At 40.6% G+C, this 26,291-nt stretch overlaps 1 protein-coding gene across 2 annotated transcripts in view; it reads left to right on the top strand.

The window, feature by feature from the left end:
• The window catches only part of GRM8 (glutamate receptor, metabotropic 8), a 773,290-nt gene that overhangs the window by 148,610 nt on the left and 598,389 nt on the right, over positions 1-26,291 (top strand). For both annotated transcript variants that reach the window (XM_008571458.1, XM_008571468.1), the window contains one exon: positions 6,289-6,505. In XM_008571458.1, coding sequence (XP_008569680.1) covers positions 6,289-6,505 — 217 coding nt within the window. The remainder of the gene's footprint in view (positions 1-6,288; positions 6,506-26,291) is intronic.

Here is a 26,291-nt window from a genome sequence, read left to right as displayed (position 1 = left end):
AGAAGTGCTCAGGCAAGCACCACCCCCTGTGGGAAGCTTCAGGCTGATCTTTCACTGGAGAAAACTGATGATGCTACTGAACAGCACAAGGAACCCACCCCACCAACGTGCTTCATCATTAAGTTTGACAATCAATGAACAAGACTGTTTGCAGAGATTCAAAAGAACAAAAACCTTTTTTTTTTGGCAGGAATTGGTGGTGAAGATGTGTGACTCAGGTCTTAAATTGTCTTCTGACTTCAAACCTGTACTCAGATGTGTGCAAGTCTTCTGAAGGAAGACTTAAATTTACTGTGATTTTGATGGGCTTCCTCTGAGCTGTGCTTTAGGTGACTTATTGATAACCTTGTCAGGGGTGTCATGGCCGCAACAGATGCAGAGCTCATGCCATTTTGAGCAGACAAGGCAAGTTGCAAACTTACCACATTATTTCGATATGCAAATAGTGGGAAACCTTAAAAATGCAGCTGAAGTAGAATTGTAACCTTCTTGGACCATGAAAGAGTATTTATGGTGTCTTGAGGTCTCTGAGCCCCTTTGAACGTCAGTAACCCCTCTTTTACTCCTCAGTCATGAACAGTCAGACCCAGTTTAGGCAATATGGAGAGACACAGTCAGTTTGAGGGAGTATAGCACTTTTAGTCCTGTCCATAATATCCATCTTATAGATAAAGATGAGCAAGAAAGGGCAAATGGTTAAATTATCTGTGACTTTGGACTTTGATTAGAAATGTAATTCTTATTCTTCTTTAGTGACAAATTGAAGTCCTTGGGCTGTCAAGATGTTTTCCAAGATAGTTACAAAGTTTTCATAGCCATTTCAAAAAGCTGAATGACAGCTGTGTGCTTCCCTATGGTGAGTCTGCACAGTCCACAACTGCAGTGGCACTTGGTTGATTTGAACTGGAATTCTGCCATCTCAGTGTGGTAAAAACAGACGTCTCATGCTGATCAGAAGCTTTAGCAGCTAACTAGATCTTTGATTAGTAAAGAATATGGGTAGTGGGGGACTTTTTCCTTAAATAGTTTTATGGAAAATCTTTCAAAGTTAGAATGCATGAAGGAAAATAACAGAGGGGTAACTTGAGTGATTGATGGGTGAATTCATCTTTTTTTTCAATGAATCTTTATTGAACACTTACTGTGTGCTAGGAACTGATGTTACATCTGTAATCAACACAGAGAAGATCCCTGTAGAATCTACATGTTAGTGAGGGAAACAATATACAGATTAACACAGGTTGTGAAAAGAGTAAAGAAGAAAATAAAGAGGGGGATGAGGTAATAAAGGAGGAGGGAAGACCATGTTAGATGGGGCGGTCAGAAAAGGTCTGTTTGAGGACAACACATTTGAATTGAGGCTGAAAGATGAGAAAAACCAGGGAAGACTTGGGAATGTGTATACAGTGATACGCATGAATTTCAGGTGAGAAAAAGGGCTTGGTCTTGTCAGAGAACAAAAAGAAAACTTGTGTGGTTGGATCAGGTGAGCAGGGGGAAAGGTGGTCAGATGCGAGTCATAGGACCCTGTGACAAGAGGTTTGGACTTTATTCTAATATCAATGGGGAGATGATGAAAGGGCTTCAAGTAAGATTTTTATAAGATCTAATTTAAAAAAAATCAGTTTGGCTGCTGGTGTAGCATGGATTTGAAAAGGGTAAGAATGGAAGAAGGAAGAACAGTCAGGTGATCTTAGGAATCCAGATGTCACAATGGTTTGGGCTAGGGTGTGGCTTTTTGCCTCACCATTGCTAGGGCATGGCCTGAGAAGGCCAAGGGAACTCTAGGCGTCATGTCCAAATCTGGCCAGCAGGAAAGAGGGAGGGGCATGAGAAAGGCATGCTCTCTCCCTTTAAGGACACTTTCCAGAAGTTACACTCACCATTGCAAGTGGTCAAGTGTTAGGTAAAACTTAGAGGTTCCATGTTTCAATCTACAATAAGTGGAGAACCGACACTAGAGGACGATACTCTCTGCTAACTTCTATTAAAATATATGTGTATCTACATATACATGAATTTCTTTTGAAATAGAATTTTAGCCTCCTTGAGCTCCAAGTCAAATTTTGGGGATCTCTTAGAGTTAACGTGTCCAAGATTCACAGAACAGATAGTTAACTGTAGATTAAGTAATTAGCTTTATTAACAGCTGGGCAAAGGACCAAACAACTCCCCAAACACACTGTTGTCTGTCAAGAACTGTATTAGAGAAAATTTAGCTTGGACATGAGGCCAAAACAGTGTCTCTTTCTCCTATATCACGTCTTATGAAACTTCAGCACAAAGAAAATAAGAAATGAAGAAAAGCAAAATGACAGGTGTTTTCAAATATGCAGTTTGATGCCTTGAGGGACTGAAAGAGAAAGGAAAGGAAAAAGTCATTAAGGACAGTGGCAGGGGAGGCTGGAAGGGGAAGTGGATGGAGAAGGGCTGAGAGGTTAGGGCAGGCTGAGGGTGGGGAACACAGCAGTGATTGTCCCTTCTACAGGGACCTGTCACAGTGGGTGGTTAGTCAGCCTTCTGGCACACTCAAGGGGTAGTGGAAGAGAGATGAAAGGACTATATGTAAGATGTGGGCACAAAGGAACCAACATGGTATGACAAGTTCTCAGGGACTGGCAACAGTGGACAGTTCTGAGGGTAGAAGGTGGCCGCTAGACTCTGGCAAGAGCTTTAGCTATGGGTGAGGGCTCAGAGAGAGAAACATCACATCAGTGGGGGAAGCAGCTGGGGGAATAAGTGCTCTGACATTTGCCTTGTCCTGCCCTCCCATGTCCGGCTGGTGCCTCCCACTGGCCAAACTCTAATGCAAGCCACAGGCAAGAGAGCCCAGGTGGTGTGGTCATAGAGAGCAGCCTCCCAGGACATACAGCAGGATGGAGAAGGGTTGAGAGGGGCAAACAGAGAAGAGCCTGCACCATATTGTGGCGGAAGGTGGGGGAAGAGACAATGGGGAGGAGGCTGTATTAAATTTCCTGCTACAGTTGGATTAATCAATTACCTCCAAACCTTCGTTGAGCATTTGCTCTGTCAGGTGTCGGGCATACCAAATAAAGAAGCAGAAACTTTGTTTGGTCTTGAGAGGATTATAATCCATCAGTGCTGATTCTGATGTCAAATGATGGGGGCTGTAGGAGGAAGGAACAGCAAAAGACAACTCTGGGAGAGTGGGTGAAAGCAACTTTGTTTGGTCTTGAGAGGATTATAATCCATCAGTGCTGATTCTGATGTCGAATGATGGGGGCTGTAGGAGGAAGGAACAGCAAAAGACAACTCTGGGAGAGTGGGTGAAAGCTTCCCGGGGGGAGTGGCTTTTGAGCTGGATATGGGACTTGCGTAGAAGATGCCCAGGTGGAGGAGAGCAAAAAGTGTCCCTACACAGGGAACAGCACAAGCAAGGGTGGAGTATGGAGAGAAGATGTGAGGCAGGGAGGAGAGAGAATGGGACAGAGTCTGATGGTCTTTGTGAGCCAGATTGAAGAGTTTGAATTTCATACTTTAAGTTGGCAAGTAGGAGCTAACAGAGGCTTATTAAGGACAATATTTCTTTAAAAAGATGGGTGATATAAAAAGGACGAGGGAACGGATGCAGGATGCTTTTTCTAAAACCTTCTTTTCTTGGCATGTTCTCTTTTTTCCTCTCATTTCCCTTTCCACTTCTCTCCCTCCCCCAACATCTTGTTTTTTTGTTCTTGTTTCTGGAAGATGAAACCTCCATGATTAAGAGGATAGTTAGGGGGATTTGCAGCAAGGAAAAGAAAAAGAAACATTCCAGATCTTAAAAAAATTTCTACTTCAGTTGCCAGTAGGGGTTTAATTTGAGGATAGTAGAAATATTGGAGATGTGAGCACAAAAATTAAAATGTTTAATGAGGCAATGCTTAGTTGTCTACGGCAATAAATAAAAACAAGATGCGACTTCATGACAACTTGAAATGTTATCTTGAAATACTCTCAGTACCCTGATGTGTATTATTGTAGAGTGCAACATAGCAAAAAAAAAAAAAGAAAATTCAAGCACATACACTCACATTACTTTTCTGCACATTGGTCTGCAAAGAGAAAACGCTTCAAGACTTTGGGGAGAAAGTCTATTACCAAATTAATCAAATGACCGTCTTCTATCTCCACTTTTATTTTATGCACCCTTTACACCTGTTTAATTAATCCTAAACATGATGCTGACTGCTAATTAAACAGCCCTGGAAGTGACTGACTGAAGATAGTAATTTGAGATAATTAGTTTTGGTTTCAAACACTCAATTTTCACACTTTGTGCTCATTTTTAGAAAGAGGTGGCTCATTATTATAGTCAGGGTGGGGGTTGTGTAAGGCATTTTACTGCTGGACTCTGAGTAGCTGAGGAAATGGGAGGATTACGTATCCAAATAGGACAAGGAAATGGTATAGCACTGTAGAACTTGCTGCAGAATGCTTCCCAACCCCCCCACAACACCACACTCACACGTACACAGAATTCCTTCCAAAGTGAAAGTCATAATGCCGAATCTCTTTCATTAGAACATAGAAATGCACATGCTTTTGATCTTTGGGAAACTTCTCCCCAGTAAGGGGTAGCTCTTACTGAATCATTTGTGCTCTCTTTCCCAGGTCTTCCAGAAGCAAACAGAAAAGGTGAAAAAGGCCACAGATTGGTGTGTGGCTTGAGATTGGGAGGGGTGTCCTTGCTGAGTAGTCTTGCAGTACAAAGGCATAAAAGCCTAGTCAATGGAACAATCTGTCAAGATAAAGCCGGTGTATCTGACAGATAAAGCAAAGGGCAGGAAGAGGCAGATCAGATGGTTTTCATGGTCCCATAGTGTTAATAAGTGAGTTAACATGGTCTTCACTAGGAGAACATAACCAGGAAAAACTGGGGGTTAAATAGGCTAGACTGAGTAATCATTGTCATAACCAATCTGGTAGGTACAGGTTACACAGAAGCTGAGTGGATCCTGTAGCACCCTGGAGAGCTCCAAGCACATTGCTCTGCTTTTGTATCTTGGGAAGTTCAGGGTCATTTTGCTTGGCCACCAATATGCAGTCAGACTTCCATACTTAGAGAGTTTATTCAGATGTTGAGGGCTTTTAAAGAAGTCAAGAGTAAAGTCAAACTTCCAGGTGGATTGGGAGTCATCTGGCCAGAGGGTGGTGGGTGACCGTTTGATCCCAGGGTGTGCAGCCCTGTGCAGGAAGATTGAACTGCAACCTCTCTGACATTCTCTTTGAGCACTGACACTAGCTTCAGGATTTGATGTGGAGCAAAGTTAATTTTTTATGTATGATTCAAGCCTGCATCTTCACACATACGAGCTGAATTAGGGCATCTTGGAGTCATTTTGACCTCTGAACTTGCACCCACACTGCAGCATGGCAGCTGAGAAGTGACAGGATGCACGGCTGCATAGCTCACCCTCCACATTATTGAGAAATGACACAAGATTCCTAGTTTTAAAAGTCTTATAGTGGTTTACCCTGGTTATGTCAGAAAATAGTCTCTTTTTCTAAAGAATTTCTGGTCTGGATTCCTTTTCTTGAGATTTATGGGGGGTTGAAAAGGTGTTTTTATTAGAAGATATGTAGTTGGCTACTCCCAAATCTTTTTATGGTACTCAATGAATATATCAATAAGCAGTGAATAGACTTGAAAATTTATATATTTAAAACAACTTACCAAAAATGCAATTTTTAAGGCTGATAGTATCAAGTGTCAAAAAAATCTCCTATTAAATTTCCTATTAGTCATTGTACAGCCTTTATGTCCTAAAGCCAATGGCAATTTCAGAGGTGACCTTTTCTGATGCTTGTTTGTATTACGGCTTTACATATTTCTCATTTCTGCACCAGAACTTATCATGTACAGAGTAAAAAAGCAACCACAACAAAAAGCACAAATGGTTTGCTTAGGCTTCAGAAACAATGAAAACTGAAGCAAAACTAAATTCTTTCTTGCTGTTTAGTAATATTGTGCACTGAAAGAAAGTGAGCCCACCGACCATTATAAAATACTTTCTAATTAAATTGTAGTCTTAAAACTATATTTTGTGTTTATTTTTTTCTTTTTCTTTTTTTTTGTGGCTGGCCAGTATGTGGATCCAAACACATGACCTCAGTGTTATAAGGCTGTGCTCTAACCAACTGAGCTAACTGGCCAGCTCAAAACTATATTTTGGCTTCAGGCTGATATGTCTTAAGTTTCTGGCATAGTTTTCACTGTTCAGTGTTGTGACAATCCATTGTTCTTTAAGATTCCTCATGGGCTGAACTGACCTGTCATTTGTTTTGCAGATACCTCAAATCAGCTATGCATCCACAGCCCCAGAGCTAAGTGATAACACCAGGTATGACTTTTTCTCTCGTGTGGTCCCACCTGACTCCTACCAAGCGCAAGCTATGGTGGACATTGTGACGGCACTGGGATGGAATTATGTGTCAACATTGGCTTCTGAGGGGAACTATGGAGAGAGTGGTGTGGAGGCCTTCACCCAGATCTCGAGGGAGATTGGTAAGAATATATTTTTCAGATGATTGTATTTAGAGGTGACAGGTTGCCGAAGTCTGAGCATCTTCAAGTGCTCTCTGATCTGTATGGAATAATTAAAACTCCTACAGATGCATGACCTAGGATGTCCACTCTAGAGGGAAGCTGAGTTTATTATAAATGATTTTGTTGTTCATAGGTCTATCAAGGTGACACTTTGGTGCTAATTTAGGAAATAGAACTCCTGACTCAGGCAAACGTTTTTAAAGTTGTCTGTTTTGACGAGGGAGTTGGCTGGCACATTAGAGTCACTGTAAATTTGAATAAATGACATACTGTTTGATTGTTCTAGATGGAAGTTTACATTAGCAAGTCATTAAATTTAAAAAAAGTCAGTGGAATTTAACATCCAGCACTAGAGGGATTAAGACTAGTAATCATCTTAAAACAATGCTGAAGTAGCTCCCAAGGCTATACTGAAGCAATATTCTTATTGTCATATTTGACTTTTTTCATTTTTATTCTTACCTAAACCTCTGAAGCTTACAGTGGGATGAAGGGCAAGATGTAAAAAGTTGATTAGAGCAAATTACTGATAAGCTCCATCCTGGGCTTTTTTCAAGATGCTTACGTAAATCTCTGTAGGCATTTCACCAATGTGTATGTTTACCTATGAGGTTGTAAATCCATCCCACTACTTGGGGGAGGGGGAGAAAAAGCAGAACAAAAGAAAACACAACTTACAGCACACATCTTATTGCTGATTAGACAACAATATCTTTGGGGGTGAAAGGAGACATTATTGTTACTGACATACTATTTTTCTTATTAAGAATGAGTGAATTTTTTTAATAAGAATAACAACAATATTTTATGAAAAGATTAAAGTGTCCATTAGGTGTTTTTCAGTGATTTTGAACTTGCAGGAAGAAATTATGTTGATAAATTTATTGTCTTTCTTGGAGGCTTCAACTCAGGAAAAGATCATGGAAGTGACATGGGCTTAACCTTAATTATAAAGGATGAAAAGTATAAAGTTATTGAAATAATATTTTTATTCAAAAGACTTGCAGGTGCTTGAGATCTGTTCTGTATGTAACAGGTCATGGAAGTTTATTACACAATATTTAGTATATTTAATTTTTGTTCTACTTTTATGCTGTTGCAGAAAATGTAGAAAAGGCCGATCTTGTTGGACAGAGTTGGTTAATTGATTTAATCGGACAATTATTCACACCTGCTCTAAATGTCCAAGATGATATAATCTTTGCTCTTTGGAATTTTAAATTGTTTCACTAATGCTATAAAAATGATCTAAGACATTCAACTGAACTTTAAATTATGACAAATTATATTATCCTTGGATAAAAATCCCAAGTTTTTCCTTAGAGGAAATGCCTACTCCAATGAAAACAATAGCTTCTGGAAGCAGGGTTAATATATTATTTAAGTAGCTGATGTTAGTTCTTACCAGAGTGATAATTCAACAAGAGAAGAAAGCTAATAGAGTATGTACTGAAATAAGTTTTCTGCAGTGTTCCTGGATATTCTTCAACACCAGGACACATTTTGTGTGCATGAAACAGATTACTATGAAAAACCCAATACAGGATTTAATTTGCCAATTGTTGCAGACTCTGATAAAATGCATTGCTTTAAAAGCTAAGTGAGAGCACAGTTTTACTCTTTTGACTAAAATGAGAAATACTTAGTTTCGACTTTTTAGGGAGCATTGCTATACTTTGCTAGTACTGTCACATGAAAGGATTCAGATGGTGCCATTCATTATTCCTGTTTCTATCTTCGTCATTAGTAGGGGAGAAAATAATTTTAGTGCCTTGTGTATGCTCCTGATTAGAGCAACATGTTTCTTCTTTGTTGATCCTTTCAGTATTCTGTGGCTTGATTGGCTGTCCATTCTAGTTCAGTTCTCTCTTGTCTGGGAAATGGAGGAGGATGGACTGTCAATTAAGATGCAGAATACTGAAAAGGCCAAATTAGTACCACACTAGAGTATGCCATGGAATATATTAAATATCAGAATCATCCCTCATTTTAATGACAAAGATTTTATCCAGAACAAAAATAGCTGAAAATTAAACCTTTTACATGACAACGATATTAATGAGAATGGCAGTGGTAGCAACTTAACCCATTCTGAAATTATCTGATGACTCTAATGAAAATTCATTAGTTCTGTAACATTTGCAGCTCCTAGTGCAACATTGAGGACATCTCTGTCACCATGTTAGTAGTGTGTTTTTTTAAAACATGAGCAGCTTGAATGAGGAGATACATAAATTAATTTTTTGGAGTGTCTACCTCTTAACAAAATTATATATTTTCCCACTTCTAATAAACTTTTGCATACTCTGTTTTGAATTTCTCTCTTTAGCAACACAAATTGCTAAGAAATTTCAGTATAAATTGAGGCTTCCTTTGGCTTATTTTTGATTAATTCAGACAGATCATAATGAAATGATAGTGAAATGAAAATCTGTTTAGTGATGTATTGCTTGTACAATTTGATTAGAATGTTTTTCATTTCAACAAACTGAGACTTGGCGAAGTGTTTTTTTTTTTGTGAATCTGGGAGAATGGAGTTTGTGAAGAAATGATGTTCATGAACAGATCTTGGTGATGGCTCTTCTCTAGTTGGGATTCTTCTGAAGGACAGAGGGATAGGAGATACTTGATAAAATAAAGACAACTAGCGCCTTGATGTCCTATCTGCTGTAGGGTGAGCACAAGACATCTCTTAACTGTGGGATTTTTATTGGAGAAGGCAAAAACATGTATTTGGGATCAGCAAATGGCACAATTTGACTGGAGCATAGTAAGGTACGGGAGATAAAATTGGAAGGTTTTACACAGATACAATTGAGAGTTTGAAATCATAGGGTGTCTGTTTTATCTTTAATATTCTAGACAATGGAGGAAAGTGCTGAGGAGAGAGGGATCTATCTGGATGTGTATTTAAGATTGTACTAATGAGAAGTGGAAGATGGAGAGACCAGTTGAGAGGACTTTGCAGTATCAGTCTTGGCATTATAAAGGGCAGTGGTAATAGAAATGGAAGAGAAGACAGACTTGAGAGACATTTGTGAGGTGGAGTCTATGGAATTCAGTTGGATACAGAGCTTGAGGATAAGAAAAGAATTAAAGTTGAATTCGAAATTCCATACCTGACCAACTGGGAGAAGGCAAGTACCATAAACAGAAAAGGGAGAGTAGAATGGGAAGGTTGGTTTGGGGTGGGAAGCATGACTGTGGTCACGAACAGACTAAACTTTAGGTACCAGTACAGATCTTTGTGGAAAAGAGCAGCAAGGAACATTGGTCTAGAGCCAGCATGAACTGAGATGTAGATCGGAAGCTCATTCTCATAAAATTGATATTTGAGGAGGGAAAGGTAGTTGTCAAGGTAAAACACATAAAGCAAAGGGGGTTGAGGGTAGACTCAGCACAAAAGCTCTAATATAAAGGTGTGGGAATAACGGCCTAGATGCAGCAATGGGAAGCTGAGAATAAGGCAGAGTGTTCTCGTGTGATGGGTTTGTGATCATGAGAGTCTCCTCTGAAGGAGCTTTCCACTATGGAAGTTGGTAGGAGTTCTTCAGGAAAAATTCAAGGATGTTGAGCAATTTTTCATAAGAGACCAGGAACTTTTGCCAGAGGGCATAGCTGACCGTGTGTGGTATAGTGGCAGAGAATCAAGTAGTGTTCTTGAGAGGGGGTGTTTTAGTTTCCTCGGGCTTCCACAGCAAAGTGCCACAAATTGGGTAGCTTAAAAAGTAGAAATTGATTGTGTCACAGTTCTGGAGGCTGGAAATCTGAAATCGAGGTGTCAGCAGGGACATGCTTCTTCTGAAACCTGTAGGAGAGAACCCTTCCTTGCCTCTCGTAGCTTCTTTTGTTTGCTGGCAATTCTTGGTTTGTAGATGCATCACTGCAATCTCTGCCTCCGTCGTCACACGATCATCTTCTCCCTTCCTGTGTCTGTCTCTGTGTCTTCTCTTCTTACAAGGATGTAGTTATATTGGACTGAAGGACCCCCTCCTCTAGTATGACCTAATCTTAACTAATTACATTTGCAGTGACCCTATTTCCAAAAAAGTTCACCTTCTGAGGTACTGGGATTAGGATTTCAACGTATCGTTTTGGTAAACAATTCAACCCATAATAGGGGGTAATAGTGAAGAAGGGTGCATTTAGGGGGATAGCTTCCAGTGACAGGGGTAGGAGGTAGGCCAGGAGGACAACACTTTAGCAACAAGGATGAGAGGGGTCTAAGCAGACAGAATTTGTTAACGGAGAAGCCTGTGATATAACCAGTTCAAAAGTTCCTTTTGGAGTGGATCATATTTCTCCTCTTTCAACCCTGACTACTTGGGTGGATGGGGTGACCTAATGGATAATTTAGGGTTCCAGACTGGAGTATGTGGTGGGATCCTAGTGTATGGCTTTCCTTGGCTTCTAGGTAGTCAGAAGCTTCCCCACAGGATCTCAATGGGCACTTCCAGTACAGGTGGTGTGTGCAGTCTATTCAACTGCCTTACTTTGTGCAATTCCACGAAGCTTTTCTTTTTATTGATACTTGGAAAATTATGGACATTCACAGAGTCCTTTCTGGCCTAATTTATTTTTATTCTCCCCTTTGGTTTCTTTTGGCTTGAGGGAAGAGAATAACTTAGTTGGCTAAGACTTATCCATCCCCCAAGTTACACATTCTGAGTTGGTAGGACCACAGTTCTCTATTTCTGTCTTGTTTTAGTTATTTAATATAATGTTTCACTGATATTGTAATAAAAGGTTTGATAATATTCATTCATGTTTTTCCATCATAGGCTCTGGGGCTTGTAGATTGTGATGCAGTAAATGACTTCCCTGAGTCTTTAGAGAGATTCTTTTACTTCTTTGTCTTACCTTATTATATTATTCTTAGAAGAAGACAGGATAATAAATGTTAATGTTATCGCTATCATTATAAGGGGCAAGGAAGCTAAAGCTTTATCTTTGAAGATAAAAGGAATATGTGAAAGCATTATATCTTTCCTTTGTGGATTTGCACATTATGGAGACACACCTCCTTTAATCAGTCATCATGTTTATGAACGGCTTATAGAAGATGACAGGCCTTCGAGTTGTCATTGAATACATTACAGGGGGCAGAATAGACCTGATTATGTCAAATCTTCTACTACACATGACTTTCCCCCCCCTAATTTGCAAATGCTGGAAGCTTTTGACTACTGTCTGACATGTGTTCAGAATCTTAAAATCTCAAGAGTTGGAAGGGACCATAGAAGTCGTTGGACTGGCAGATTCTGTTTGAAATGTTAATGCAATAAACCAACTTAATTAATTCTTTTTTTAAAATATATAAAGTGACTGGCATTTGCTGAAAAGCTTGATAGTGATTTATTTTTCATGAGAGTCAGCAATAAAATAAGGGAAATCTCATTCCTATTATACAATTGAAGTATCCACTAATCATATTTTCAAACTTTCTTAGTATAGTTTTAAAAGAAAGCATTTTTTTTCACTCTTGGATTATAAATAAGAACCAAGTTCCTATTCACTGAAATGAATTTACTTTAAGATTAAAACTAAGTATTTTCAATGAGAAAAAGAAAAGAGTAGATAAAGAGCAGCTTTCCCCCAGATGTTCATTGCTTTGGAAATGTGACTTCCAGAAGGCAAAAATCAATTTGACAAAAGTATTAATGTTGTAAAATACTATGAATGAAAGGAAACGTTTTATTTCAACTGAAAATTTTACTTTATATTCCTGTAGCTGAGTTCCATTTGTAACACCACATTTCAAGTTGCAAATCACATTTAATTAATATTAACACCAGGTAATTGGCAAGAATAACTTCAAAGGAGGGCTGAAGAAATTGCAAATTGGAACTGCAGGTGCAGCGATACTGCAGAGGCTTTAAAGGGATCCAAAGAAAGTGTATATGATTTTAACAATTACTGCAGAACTGATCAAATAGAGTGTCATTTCAAAGCTGTTCTTCACCCTGGCCTTTCCTAATATTTAGGGCTTAGTAACTGCCAAGTAGCAATAGCTGCTGTTAATGTAAAATAGCAAACAGCATTCAAATAAATGCTTTTAAACCTATGATTAAAAAGCTGTAGTTAAGTTCTAGTAAACAATGGCCATTTCATGCAGTGAAACCCACCTTGGATTTGGAAGAACTTTAAATCCCTCTTCTTTAACTATGAAATTTTGTTAATGGGTTTCTCCAAGAATTAATTTCCTTGTTTGTAAAATGGGGGCCCTCTGATCAGTAATTATCAACTGATATAATACTTGCAAATGTTCTTTATAAACTCTAAAGTGCTATTTAATATCAAGTATTACTAGTGAAAAGAATGGGGATAATACAGATTTTTTTTCTCCCAAGGCATGACAAATCTATATATTGTTATAAGGATGGTGGGTGTTATTGCTCAGTGTGTAGGATATTTGAAATAGCAGAGAGGGCTTTGCTTGATTTATTAATTACCTTCAAACTTAACCAATGTGGCAATTCTGCCTGAAAGATCCAGAGAGGAGAATTTTGAATGGCTTCTGACTCCCTACCCTATCTTTTCTCCTTACCTCCATAATCTCCATGGAAGGTATTCTATCTTAAGTCTTATTCTCTTGTCACCCCCAGCTGCCAAATATTACTTATTATGTCACCTGAAAGTTGTCCTTGCTTGGGCCTGATCACTCAGTTGCCACTTTAAAAGGGTTGAGATTACAGTACAAGTCTGGGTATCTTACCTCATCTTTCCCAATGTGCTTCCATTAAGTCTCTGTGTTTAACCCTGTGTTACCACTTCACTCTGACTGTAATGCAGATTTCTCTGTATCTCTTCTACCAGATTTTTTTCCCCAGAGAAAACCCCCCAATACTCAACAGAGTACCTGGCACACAACAGGTGCTTCAGGAATTTCCGTTGAATGGCCACTGCCACCAGACTCATGGTTGTGTTGGTAATGTGAGGCTAAAAGTCAGGTTTGCTCAGGCTCTGGGGACTGAAAGGTGGAGATGTTTCCAACAATGGCTTATGCATTTTCTTTGCTAATGTGTAACCTAAAGGGGAACCTTTAGGGACTATGATACTGTCAAGCTATTTAGAAGTCAATTTTTTATTGCTGGTAAATACCAAATCTATGTAATCTGTAGGTTCAGCTCAACCCTAATTCCTTAGCCAAACTGTGCTGGAGAGTGGTTAAGAGCTTCTCACTGCCTGGGTTTGTGTTCCAGATTTGTCATATTATAGCAATGGGGCCTTGGATGACTGACTTAATCATGTTGTACCCCAATATCCTCATGTGTAGGATGAAGATAGCAAATATGTAGGAATTGAATGAGCTCATACATAACAACGTGTGGCTTATGACTACTGCTCAACAACTGCCAATTTTTATCATGTTAGGAGCCCATACACACCAGTTGGTGACCTAGACGTGGTGTTACTGCTCTGAGCCTGTATCTAGTTTGCTCACTGAGCAGAAGTCAATGCTGAGGTTTCAGTAAGTGCTCAATTAAAGGCAGCCTGTACTTATCATTCTTGAAACTTGCTCTGCACCTCCTAGCAATGACCAATCTTATTTGTATTTATTAGCATGACTAATATACTACCTAGAATAGTGCTGGCATGTAGTTGAATGCATGAATTAATTAAATACCCATCATGATTGGCTCACCAAATCTACTTGCTCCTTTTCCATTTTGAGCCTTCTAGGTATTAATCGATTCAGTGAGCATTTGCAGTGCATTTATCAGGTTGTACTTGTGCTAGGCTTTGTGGATGCAGAGATAAATCTTGGCCTCTGCTTCCCAGCAGGTCACTGTGTATCAGAGGAGGCAGAGATGCAAACAAACAATTACAAATTAATGTGATCTTTGCCTTAATGGAAGCATCATTTAGAGACATTGTCACAAAACAATGCCCAGAGAAAGGGCATCCTGCAGTTCATATAACAAAAAGACCTGGTATGAGGAAGTGGGAGGTGGCAGTTTGTAGACCCCAAGCTCAAAGGGAGTTCATAGTGTGATGTGAGTTAAATTAATTTAGATAACTTCAGTAGAAACATAGTTTCCTGAGGGAAAAAAAAAGCAGCACATAAAATTGAATGTAGAATATAATGTAGTATGTAGTATATACCTGTGAAATGTTTAATATGTGTAAAATATACATTGTGTCTGACAATTCTTATTTCTTCATCTTTTGATGATTATTCAGATGTATCCACTTATAGACAATCGGCATATGACTTGCTCGGGCAGCACTGACTCCTGTTTTCCATAATCACTCCTACCAAGCATCACTCCTGCCCTTGGCAGCAGTTTCACTTCTGTTCAGTTCCTGAGTCTGAGCCAGAGCCAATAGTTTGTACTCAGCCATAACCCACAAGTTCCAGGGTTTGGGATGGTTTTGCCATGATGGATCCTGTACCTGGTCACCCTGGAGTAAGCCCTGAACCTCTCTTTCACTGCAGACTTACAGTGTTGACCCAACCTTGACTCATGCTCCAGATCCTTGGTGGCAGATCTGGCCCCAGACTTTGGCCTCCTAGATTTGGACCATGACACACCACGTGTTCCTTGTCAACTTTCACCTGATTGGACAAAGTGTCTGACCCTCTGCCTGTAACTCAGCTGCTAAGGTCTGACTATGCAAGAAGCCATTGAGCACAACCCTGGCTATGTATTGGCCCCTAGTTTGTGCTGGGGTTCTGACCTCGTATAGCTTGTTGCCTTTACATTTCTCATGTTCTTTTAGTGTCATATCCTTTGATCTGACACTATGAATGAATAGATATGACATCGCTGGCATAAGGGAATTCAGCCTCAGGTGCTGTTTTGGCTCTCTCTCTTAGAAATTCTTATACTCAGGAAAGGGCCAGAATCTGCCAAATCAACAGATGTCACATTTTTTCTTCCTGCTACCTTACTTCAGTTGCCAACTGTATTAGTTTCCCAGGGCTGCTGTAACAAAGTATCACAAACTGGGTGGCTTAAACAACAGAAATTTATTGTGTCATGGTTCTGAAGGCTAGAAGTCCGAGATCAAGGTGTTCTCCCTGTGTGTGTGTGTTTATGTCCAAATTTCCCTCTTAGAAGAACACCAGTCATATTGGATTTGGGCCCATCCTACCCCATAAGACCTCATCTTAATTAATTATATCTGCAATGACTCTTTTCAAATAAGGTTGCATTCTGAGGTACTAGGGGTTAGGACTTCAACATATGAATTTTGGGGTATACAATTCAATCCATAACAGTGATCATGGCTGCTGGATTGAGTCCTTATTCGTGGAGTTCTGTCTAAACCAAGCCCACATTCGTCCTGGTCATTTAGACAAATTGTCGGCCTCAGACTACCTAGGTGCCCCTGAGGGGTCGCTTCTGTAATCAGGTTAGCCAGCCCTGTTTCCCCTTGTTCTTTCAAGCTGGTCTCTGCACACGCCACAACTAAATGCCCAAGTCATGACCAGAGACATGCTCAGCCCTAAGGAAATCATGTTCTTTCATTTTCCTTTCCAAAGTCATTTCTTTGTTAAAGCCATTCTGTTTGGAAATGCACTAGATGAGAGCTTTAAGGTGCAATCTGCACTTTACTGTGATACTAGAAGAACATACTATAAAAACACCCTTCTGCAGAAATGAAGCAACATCAGAATCCATTTATGTCATTTTTGTAGGCTCTAAAAGAGTTGGCTGAGAATTAGGAGTGTGCTTTCCCAGTTTACTTCATAACTTATCAACTAAGCAACAATTATAGTTTTCTTGAAAATAAATGGCTTGAGAATAATAACATCAGGCTATAAGATAAATAGTTGGTTGAAATAAGGTGCCAATTATTTCAAGGGTTATGTCCCTTGGCACAACTGTGCTGCACAGTCTCTATTCTCCGGCATCTGCATGCTTGACAGATACTGGGCTTCTTTCTTTGCTCCTTTCACTGTTACCTGACCAAAGGTAATCATTTCATGATTCATTGGGGGCCCTGCTAGGGGAAAGCAGGGGAAAGAAGAGAAAGTGAAACTCAAGTCAGCACATTTTCTCTCTTGTTAACAGCTCTGGGAAGAGGTTTAGTCAGGAAAGGAATTTTAAGTAATGATTTAAACATATCTTCTGGCAGTTGTAGCAGTGAGAAAAAAAATAATGCCTCTTGTTAGAGCTCAGATACACTTCCAGGCAGTGGTACTCACAGCCATACGACTCTGGAGTCACATTTGCATCATGTATCATGGCTGGCATGCACATAATGGCTATTAAGGGAAAGAGGGATGTTCAGAGTGCATTGCTAGCCTTTCGCGTTTGATATCATGGAGGGCAAACCATTGTGTTCCCCTTCACAATGTTGCTTGATGTTATTGTCAGAGGACATCCTATGTTAGATGGAGCTATTCATGAGAGCTGATGTGACATTTCATTTAACAAATATTTGAGCCCCTACTATGTGTTGTAGGTGGTAGGAATATGGTCTGAATGAGTCAGGCCTGATTCCTGCCCTCGTAGGATCGGCTTCCAGTCAAGATAACTGCCTTTACATTTCTTGTATCCTTTTAGTCTCATGTTTCTCTAGGCTATAGGAATTTAGCCTAAGCCCACAGGTGAGATGCCTCAGACAGAGAGTCCATGGAAAGGCTGAGAGAGGGCCTGCATCTGTCACACAGACGACTGGTTCCCTGGGGTGTTCTTGAGAAGCTGGAATTCAACTGAGGTGTCCATGGCATGCTGGGGGGAAGGGGCACTCATGTGAAAGGAAAAGTATATGTGTGCATATGTTTGTGTGGGCACATACAGAGGGATAGGCCTGGGCTGGGATAGGAGACAGGCCCACTCTCTAGGTGCTCATGTAAGGAAACAAAGCAGATGTAGGCGATGTGAAGTATTCTATCTAGGCCTGTGGTGCATAGGACAGAGATGACAGTCTTGGTGATGACCCCAATATACTACCACCTGGTAAGAGAGTCATGCATGCCACCTCTCAGTCTGGAATTCCTGCCTGAACCCTACGTTGGTCTGGTTAACATTTCTTTGTCCTTCCATTCTCTGTTTATTTTCTGGAAGCTGTCTCTGATCTCCATCCCCTCTGCCTCCCAGCTAGGTTAGGTTAGGTTTCTCTTCTATGTGTCTGTCAAATGAAAACAAATCCAGACTTAAATAAAGAGAGACTTTATTCAGAAGAAAGACTACTGCAATAGAGAGAACCACAGATCTCAGAAATGCAATCTCAGAGATCTGCAAGTGATGCAAAATCAAAGAGAAAATGGCTTTTCTTTTACAGGGTACAGAAGGATAAGCAAAAACTTAATAGAAAGTTTTAAAGGGAAGTTTAGACAAGCAAGGGAGGAATGACCAGTGGGGTCTGACAGGAAAGTGCCCTCCTGTGTTTAGCTGATTCTCAGGAGAATCTCTTAAGGGGGACATGTTCCAGTTATTAGTGCTTGCTCAGGTCTGGGGAGGCAGAGTTCAGTGTCCTGCAGGAAGGAGAGAATCCTGGCTAAAGTTCTGTCAAGTCAAAGTAGAGGAGTGTGCTGTTGTGAACACCTGGTCAGTTTCTTTGTTACCGTGTAGATATCTTACTACTTTGTGTTTCCGTTACTTTTCTCTCTTCCTTCAGAGGCAGAGAGCATACCTTATTCGTCTTTGATTAGTGTGTAGTTGCAAGTCTAGAAGATGCTCTAAGAATACTTGTTAAATGAGTGCATAAATGGACACACAGCAGGTGAGTGTATCCTGGGACAGAAAATAGGGAGCTTAGAGAAAGGCAAATGGGCAGGCTACCAGTCCACATCAAAGTACTCTGTAGCAGAGGGTGGGACCATGATCCAGGATCTGGGTTTGGTATCACATTCTGCCTGGTGGCACTTGGAAGACATGGAGCATGGGGGCATGGCTGGCCAGGTCTGCAATAGGAAGGTACATGGGAAGGAGAGAGAGTGAGGAAACCAGAGTTCAGGGCCAGGTTTAAGTCAGGAAATGGAAGCAGTAGCTTAAGTAGATGACAGCAAGTTTGATGGCTAAATTGCTAAACTTGAGAACCAGAACCAGATAGTAGATCTGCAGTTCTGGTTGAGCAAGGCTGAGTTAAGGACCAGAGCTCTGCTAGGTCTGACAAATAGGATGGATGTGAAGTCAGAAAGTAGGTAAATCTGCTAAATGTATTCCTCCTATTTCTCCTTTTTTGATGTGCTATAAGTGTTCCAAGTGTGTAAATATGTGACATGATTCATGCCTGCGAGATGTCCTGAAGGTCTAGAGCTTCCGATATTTAGAGTCATGACTCCAGGCCCTGGGGAGCTTGCTTATTCCTCACCCATTCAACACATGATTGGTGCCCATGAGAAGTTCCAAGAACTCTGCTAGGTGCTGTGAATTCACAGATTGGTCCTGGCCTCCTGAGGCTTACAGTCTAGTGAGGAGACGGATTTAAAAAGAAAAAAAGTAAACAAGCTAAGAATTACAAATGCAAACTAGTAATTATAAATTGTGTCTTATTAAGACAGAAATAAATGCATGTTTATTGTTCACTTGAGAGATGGCTGGGAAGCCGGTGTGGCTGGAACACAGCAAGGGTGGTGGCGTGTGAGATGAGCCATCAAGGGCTCGACCGACTCCGGTTGGGTAGACCATGGCTGGAAGAGTGGATTTCGTTCTCATGCAGTGGAAAGCCTTCGAGCGTGTTTCATTTGGAGAGTGAAATGACACGATTGAGGCTTTAGGAAGATCATGTGCAGAAATTGGATGGCAGGGGCAAGATGGAAGCAGAAAATAAGTTAGAAATGTATTGCAGTTCTCCAGGCAAGGGCTGGGATTGGCTTGGACTGGAGTGGGAGTAAGGGCAGGAAGTGTGTGAGATGGCAATAAAGACAAAGTCCCAGGCCTGGCGGACTCGGTCACTTGATGCTATGGGGATCTACGCCATTGAAACAAAACTCCTTTAAGACATCTTGGCTAACAGCATGGTGTGTCCTGGAACACTTCGATTGGGATGGGTGTGTCCAGGACAACTATGTGGTTCCCATGAAAGGATGATTTGGGGTTGGGACATCAGGTGAATTATTTTCTGGCAACATTTCACTCCAGGGGCCAGCCCCGTGGCTCATTAGGGAGAGGGTGGCGCTGGTAGTGCTGAGGCCATGTGTTTGGATCCTATATAGGGATGGCCGGTGCACTCACTGGCAGAGCGTGGTGCGGATGACACTGTGCCAAGGGTTGCGATCCCCTTACTGGTCAAAAAAAAAAAAAAAATTCACTCCAAGTAATGCTTCAGTAAAAGAGTTGAAAAGGCCAGTGCCCCCAGGTTGTTGTTCCTTTTCTTTTTTTTTTTTTAATCCATTTAGAGAGCTTTACTGATATTTTTTCTGGGTACTAAGAGAAACTGGAATTTAGAGTGTTCTTATTAATACCTGTAAATGTTTCCCCCTTAACTCATATTTCTTGTTGCTTTTTTTTTTACTTTCTTGTGTTACTGATTAATTTTAAGGCTCATTAATCACTATGCAGTTTTCTGAAGATTTTCTTCTCTCATAATACAGTGGCATTTCCAGAAACACTTCTGGGTTCACATAGTCAAGGGTTATAGGAATGGGTGATTTGACACTTTGGTCTCTAAAAAATTTAGTGCATCTTTCATTTAAAGTATGCAAAATTTGACTTAACTACTTCTGATTTATAAATTCCAACATGGACCATATTCTATTAAATGTGAATTCTTTGCTTACAAAGTCTTAATAAAGCTTCAATGGAAGAAGGCTCTGTCTCTTTTTATGTCCTATTGTCCCAAGATCTAACATTCTCCTTAGATAAGTCATTGAAAGGAGAGAAAACTAATATTTATTAGTGCTTACTTTACATGTACCATCTATGCAGTGAGGCAGTTATTATCCCTATTTTACAGATGGGAAAACCAAGTCTTAATAAAAGCTTGTAACAGCCCAAGAACTTAGTAAGTCATAGCATGGGACAGAAACTCTGGGCTCTCTGACACCAAAGTGCACATCCTTTTTACTACCGCTCATTATTTCTCTTTTGAGGTTGCAGACTGTGGTTTCTGTAGTCATGTGTCCCATCCTTGCCTTGTCGAGCTTCAAGAGGAGACAAAGAGACAATGCTCTGCACACAGCCTACTTTCTTGCTTTTCCTTCCCTCTCCCGTCACCCATTGTGTTCCTGTTCTCTTTTGACCTTTGCATTTTCTGATGTTCTCATGTTGACCCTCTTCCGTCTGCTGCAAATGCTATATCCCTAGTGTCTGCCTGGAGTGATTCTCATTCTTAAGACCCAGCATAAATGATACCATTTTGGTGAAGCCTTCCTGGATTTTCTTAAGTAGTAGAGTTGAGCTCTTTTCTGTGATTGCAACACTTTTTGTATACCTTTAGTAAAGAAAGCATTTATTTCACTGTCTCAGTCAGGACTCAAACTTAAGCCAGCAAGGGAATTTAGGATTCAGGAACTTAAAAAGTCTAGGAGTAAATCTGACTTCAGGTAAGCTTAGCTCCACATTTTAAAATGAAGTCTACAGGAGTGTGTCTTGCTCCAGCTCTGGGCTCTGCTTTCTTATACGTTGGCTTCATTCTCAGTTTTTTCCACATGGTGGGAATATGGCCACCAGCAGCTGCACGCTTACATACTGCCAGCTCAGCAACTGCATTAGTTTCCTAGAGCTGCCTTAACAAATTACCACACACTGCGTGGCTTAAAAAAACCAGAATTTTTTTTCTCCCACAATTGTAGAGCCAGAAGTCAGAAATCAAGGCGTTGGCAGGACTGGCTCCTTGTGGAGCCTCTGAGGGAGAATCTGTTCCATGCCTCTCTCCTAGCTCTTGGTGGCTGCCAGCAATTCTTGGCATTCCTTGGCTTGTAGCTGCATAACTCCAATCTCTGTCTCCATTGTCACATTGCCTTCCTCTTTGTGTATTTGTGTCTTCTTTTCTGTTTCTTGTAAGGTCACTCATCATTAGATTTAGGACTCAATCTAATGCAGGATAATCTCATCTTGAGTTCCCTACCTTAATTATATCTGCAAAGACCCTTATTCCAAATAAGGTCACATTCTGAGGTTCCAGGTGGACATATCTTCTGGGGGGTGTTACCATTCAACCCACTACAGCAACTTTAGTGGACAGTGTATGCTTCACTCCTATTTGTTCCAGCAAAAGTCCCAGGCTTGGCTCCACTGTGACCTGGTGACAGTTCATCACTCAAGCAATCACTGCGGCCTGGAGACAACACAATTCACTTTGGCCACGCATGGGCCATATGCACATCTCTGGAGCTGGGGAGAGGAAGGTTGGTGAGCCTCACCTGAAACATACGGTGAAAGCTCCAGGGAGGGGTTATTCCTCAAGGCTAAATTGAGGTGCTCTTCTAGAATAAGGAGGAAAGTCTGCCTGGCAGATGAACCATGCAGATGTCCTCTGCACACACTGTATGGTGTCAGTCTGTTGACATCTCTGCCTTCCATCTAGACTGTGACCTTCTCAGGGGTATCAGCAACCTGGTCTTATTCATCAGTGCCTGGGGCACGATAGAGCTCTATTAACATATGTTAAATTAATTTACAGTAGCTAAAATTTCCCTGAAAAATAGGATCTAAATGTAACCATGAATCATAATCTTTTTCAAAAATAGTTTTGGCCTCTATCTAAATGACAACAAGCAAAGCAGTTTCAAAGACAAGAAGAGTCTTCTTTTGGGGCATTCTCCCCTTCTTTGGAAAGGCTCTGCATTGTGTCCTGCCTCCATCAGCCCTTGTGTGTTGGGAACCAGAGAAATTAACCTATGAGCTTCGTGTTCATTGGTGGAAGCCATGTCTACCTACCTAGTAGTTATTGTGGCAAGATGTAGACTCCACTCACCACCACCACAGATTAAATCCAGAAATTGAAAATACACAGATAACACAGTAGCCAAAGAGCTGCCCTAATAAAGTTTCTCAGCAACGGGTCAGTTCCAACCATTAGCTAATTGGATGGCAATCAGAGGAGCCCAGGTCAAAAGAAAAGAACTAGATATTTTGTTTGGCTGTCATAGAATGGCAGAATCCTCTATTTTCAAAGATATTTTAATTCTTTTATGGTTTCTAAATCAATGACATTTTAATTCCTGCATTTTTTTTTAAAAAATGGAATTTTTTTGTGGACTGTTAGGAAGCATAGAAGCCTTATGTATTCTGGGAGTACTGAATGGGGAATGGTACTCTGGGGAAGCCCTATTATTAAGAACTGACTTAAAAATGCAAATGTAACTGGCATATTGAATAGGTGTGACTCCACAGTACATTTCTCTATTTTAAAATTGCAACTTTATTTTATTTATTTAATTTTATTGTGCTAAGAATTCTAAACATGAGATCTACTTCCAACAAATTTTTAAGTGCACAATACATGGGTACAATGTTATACAGCACATCTTGAGAGCTTATTTATCTTGCTTGACTGCAACCTTATGCCTGTTGATTAGTGACCCCCCATCTCCCTCTCCCCCTAGTCCCTGGTAACCACCACTTTACATTTTGATTCTATAAATTTGACTCTTTCCCACACCTCATGAAAGTGTGATCATGCAGTACTTGTCTCTCTGTGACTGGCTTATTTCACTTAGCATAATGTCCTCAAGGCTCAGCTTTGTTTTCAGCAACTTCTTTACTGTTTTTTCTTCCTACTGACTCTACATGTGTGATGGTCTAGGTTCCCCCCACCTCCATCTGGAAGATAGCTTGGTCTCACACTCTTCGTCCTCTGCTTGCTTCTAAATATGTGAAAAGTTTCATTTCAGTTATGAAAATGTCCAGCCCTGTGTAATAAAACTTTGAAACTCACTCAAACTGGAATTTTCTCTCCTCTTGCAGCTCGGGGATGCTTTAGGCTGGAATCCTGCAGTGGAGAAGGGGGTGGGAGATGAGGCAGCTTCTTCTTTGCTGCTCCTTTGTGCTCTTTCTCCACCTGCCCCCGCTTTGTTTTCTCTCCTCTTGCAGCTCGGGGATGCTTTAGGCTGGAATCCTGCAGTGGAGAAGGGGGTGAGAGATGAGGCAGCTTCTTCTTTGCTGCTCCTTTGTGCTCTTTCTCCACCTGCCCCCGCTTTGGGTCCTGTGTTAACATCCTGTCACAGTTAAGGAAGTGCCCAATGACGGAGGCATTCCTGGTGTGGGGTGGCTATCATACCTGTCTTTAGCTGGAGGTGTTTTCTCCTCTCTGCTCTTATTTTTTCTTGGAGAAACCTTGGTTTTCTCACTGGCTTTTAGCCTTGGTCCCTCCTTGTGGACCAACATATGCTTCAGGTCTTGATTTTAGCAGTGTGAGCTTGTGAGTTCAGCTTTTCTCTCCCTTGCTTGTAAACACAAGCTAGAGGTAGAACTTGATTAATGAAGGTGGAACAGAAGCAGAACCCTGATTTATTTATGCTGTAATAGGAGATGTCCCTCAGTCACATTCAATAAGATGTACTGTACACCGGCTATGGACAAGGCACTATGATAGGCACTGGACAGGGACACCGAATGATATGGCTGTTACCCTCAAAGAGCTTACAGCCAAGATGAGAAAACAATTGCTGGATAGAGGTACAGGCCATGAGCTACACAAGTGTAGACGATGAGGTGATTGGTTCTAACCAGGGTTATTACAAACGGGCTTTATGAAGGAGAAACGTTAGGCTAGGTGCTGAAGGAAGAGGAGATGCACATGGTTGGAGACCAGAGAGAAAGATAAATGCATTCAAAACAATGCGTGCTTCATAGAAAAGACTTTCATTGATGAATGCTAAAGATTGCTTTAGAACTTAGATACATATCTTTCTCAGTTGTGGAAATAAAAATTAGTTTGTTTTCTCTGGCAGAAATGGCTTTGTTTCTTTCCTCCTGTCAATTTTATGATCCAGAAGGACCTGCTTCATCAATGGAATTTATGTTTCCGGGTTCCCTACGTTCTTGGTATGCATTATTTCATCTCATACCTTTTCCCTGTTCATGGTGATAAGGATTTGTTAATAGATAAGGATCTGTTCTCACCCTGAAATATTCAGTAGTCTGCATGTTGATGTCATTGGAATTGTGGTCTTGCCTCCACTAGCCTTCAGTAGCAGCAACTCCTAGAGACCAGGATGGGTGGGTAAGTTAGTGACGGGACAGAAACACTTCTCAATGTCCTCAGGCTTTGCCAAGGTGCGCGAGACCTGGAATCTCTGTCTCCCTGGACAATGACCTTCTCTTCTTTTCTGTAGAGGTGACACAATTATGTCACAGCTCCCCAGATTATTGATAGTCTTGTGTCCACAGAGAACTGTAAAGCTAATCTCCTTTATAATGAAAGTGCCCTGTGGTTTTATGTGTTGTTTACCATAACAAACATGGTCTAGAGAGCACCTAGTTTCCCTGTGTACTCCCACAGTTCAAGCACTCTGCACAGCTGCGGGAGACAGCAAGAGGACTACGTTTTATTTTATTTCCTTAAAAGATTCCAACCTCTACCCTGTTTTGTGTCTGAAGATTCTAGTGTTTGCAAGTATCTTGAAGAGACAGACCACTCTAGCTCTGTCTATTTTCAAAGTTCTACTAATCCTTTCTTCCGTGGTCACAAACTCTCCTTAGAGGTTGGGAAACATCTTTTTAACCACTGAAAGACCAAAAATATCTTATTATATTTCTTCTCAAGGAAAAATAGAGTTACGTGCTACTTCTAGGTATCCTCAGTGATTTTATTTATTTATTTATTTTTATTTTTAATTTACAAAGAAAAGAGGTTTTTTTGGCTCATGATTCTGGGATGGCTACATCTCCTCAGTGATTTTAAAGCCATGTTTTACATTATGAGACAGTAAGCACTTTTTTTCACTAAGGGAGGGCAAAAACCACAAGTGTATTCTTAAGAAAATTGTATCTCTGCTAAGCTCTCCAATATGTGTATAGGGTACTTGGTCTCATATATCTAGGTACTGTGTTTTTAGGTGTTCATGTTACCAAAATGAACAGAACACAGCACTCTCTCCCAGGTATTTATAGTTTAGAGGGTTGTTACTTGCAGTAGTTGGAAAATTCTGTATTGAGACTTTGGAAAGACAGGCATAAAAGCATTTTATTTTGCCAAGAGAGATCAGGAAACCCTTTTATAAAATAATTATGTTTGAGCTGACTGGGGGGAAAGGGGGCTGGCATTTGAGGCAGAAGGGAATAGCATTTGCAAAGGTTTTGAACCAAGGAAGGGAATGACAATTTCAAGGGAATGCAAATTTTTTTGTAAGGTGAGGTACAAGGTTTGTTTTGGGGGATAATGGGAGGTAAGTCTTGAAAATAAATGAGGACAGGATTGTACAGGACCTCTTTTACCAAACTAAGGAGATAAGGAGGTTATTGAAGGATTTAAAACAGGGCAACAGCATCACCAGATCCTGTGTTTTAGGAGGTTCCTCTGACAGTAGGTTGAAAGATGGACACAGAGACTCAATCCATCTGTAGGCAGCAAGATGAGTTAGTAGGTTATTGCAATAGTCCAGGCAACACATGACAAAGCTTTAAATAAAGCTGTAGTAGTGAGGATGGAGGTAAGGTGACAAATGGCAGCACTGTGAGGAAGTAGAATCAATAGATCTTTGCAAGCAATTGGACATACATAGTGAGGAAGAAGGAGGGGTCAGAGGTAACTCACACTTCTGGCTTGGGCATCGAAGTGGATAATTCTGTTATTAACTAAAATGAGGGAAACAAAAAGAAATGTTTTGAGAGGAAGTAATGTTTTTAAAAATATTTTTGAGTACCTTGTTCTGTTAAATGCACACATGTGATGGCTGATT

The sequence above is a fragment of the Galeopterus variegatus genome, unplaced genomic scaffold, assembly GCF_000696425.1.
Source record: "Galeopterus variegatus unplaced genomic scaffold, G_variegatus-3.0.2 Scaffold40, whole genome shotgun sequence".
In the NCBI taxonomy this organism is placed as follows: Eukaryota; Metazoa; Chordata; class Mammalia; order Dermoptera; family Cynocephalidae; genus Galeopterus; species Galeopterus variegatus.
The sequence above is the reverse complement of the archived record's forward strand: the minus strand, read 5'-3'. Positions and strand labels throughout refer to the sequence as shown.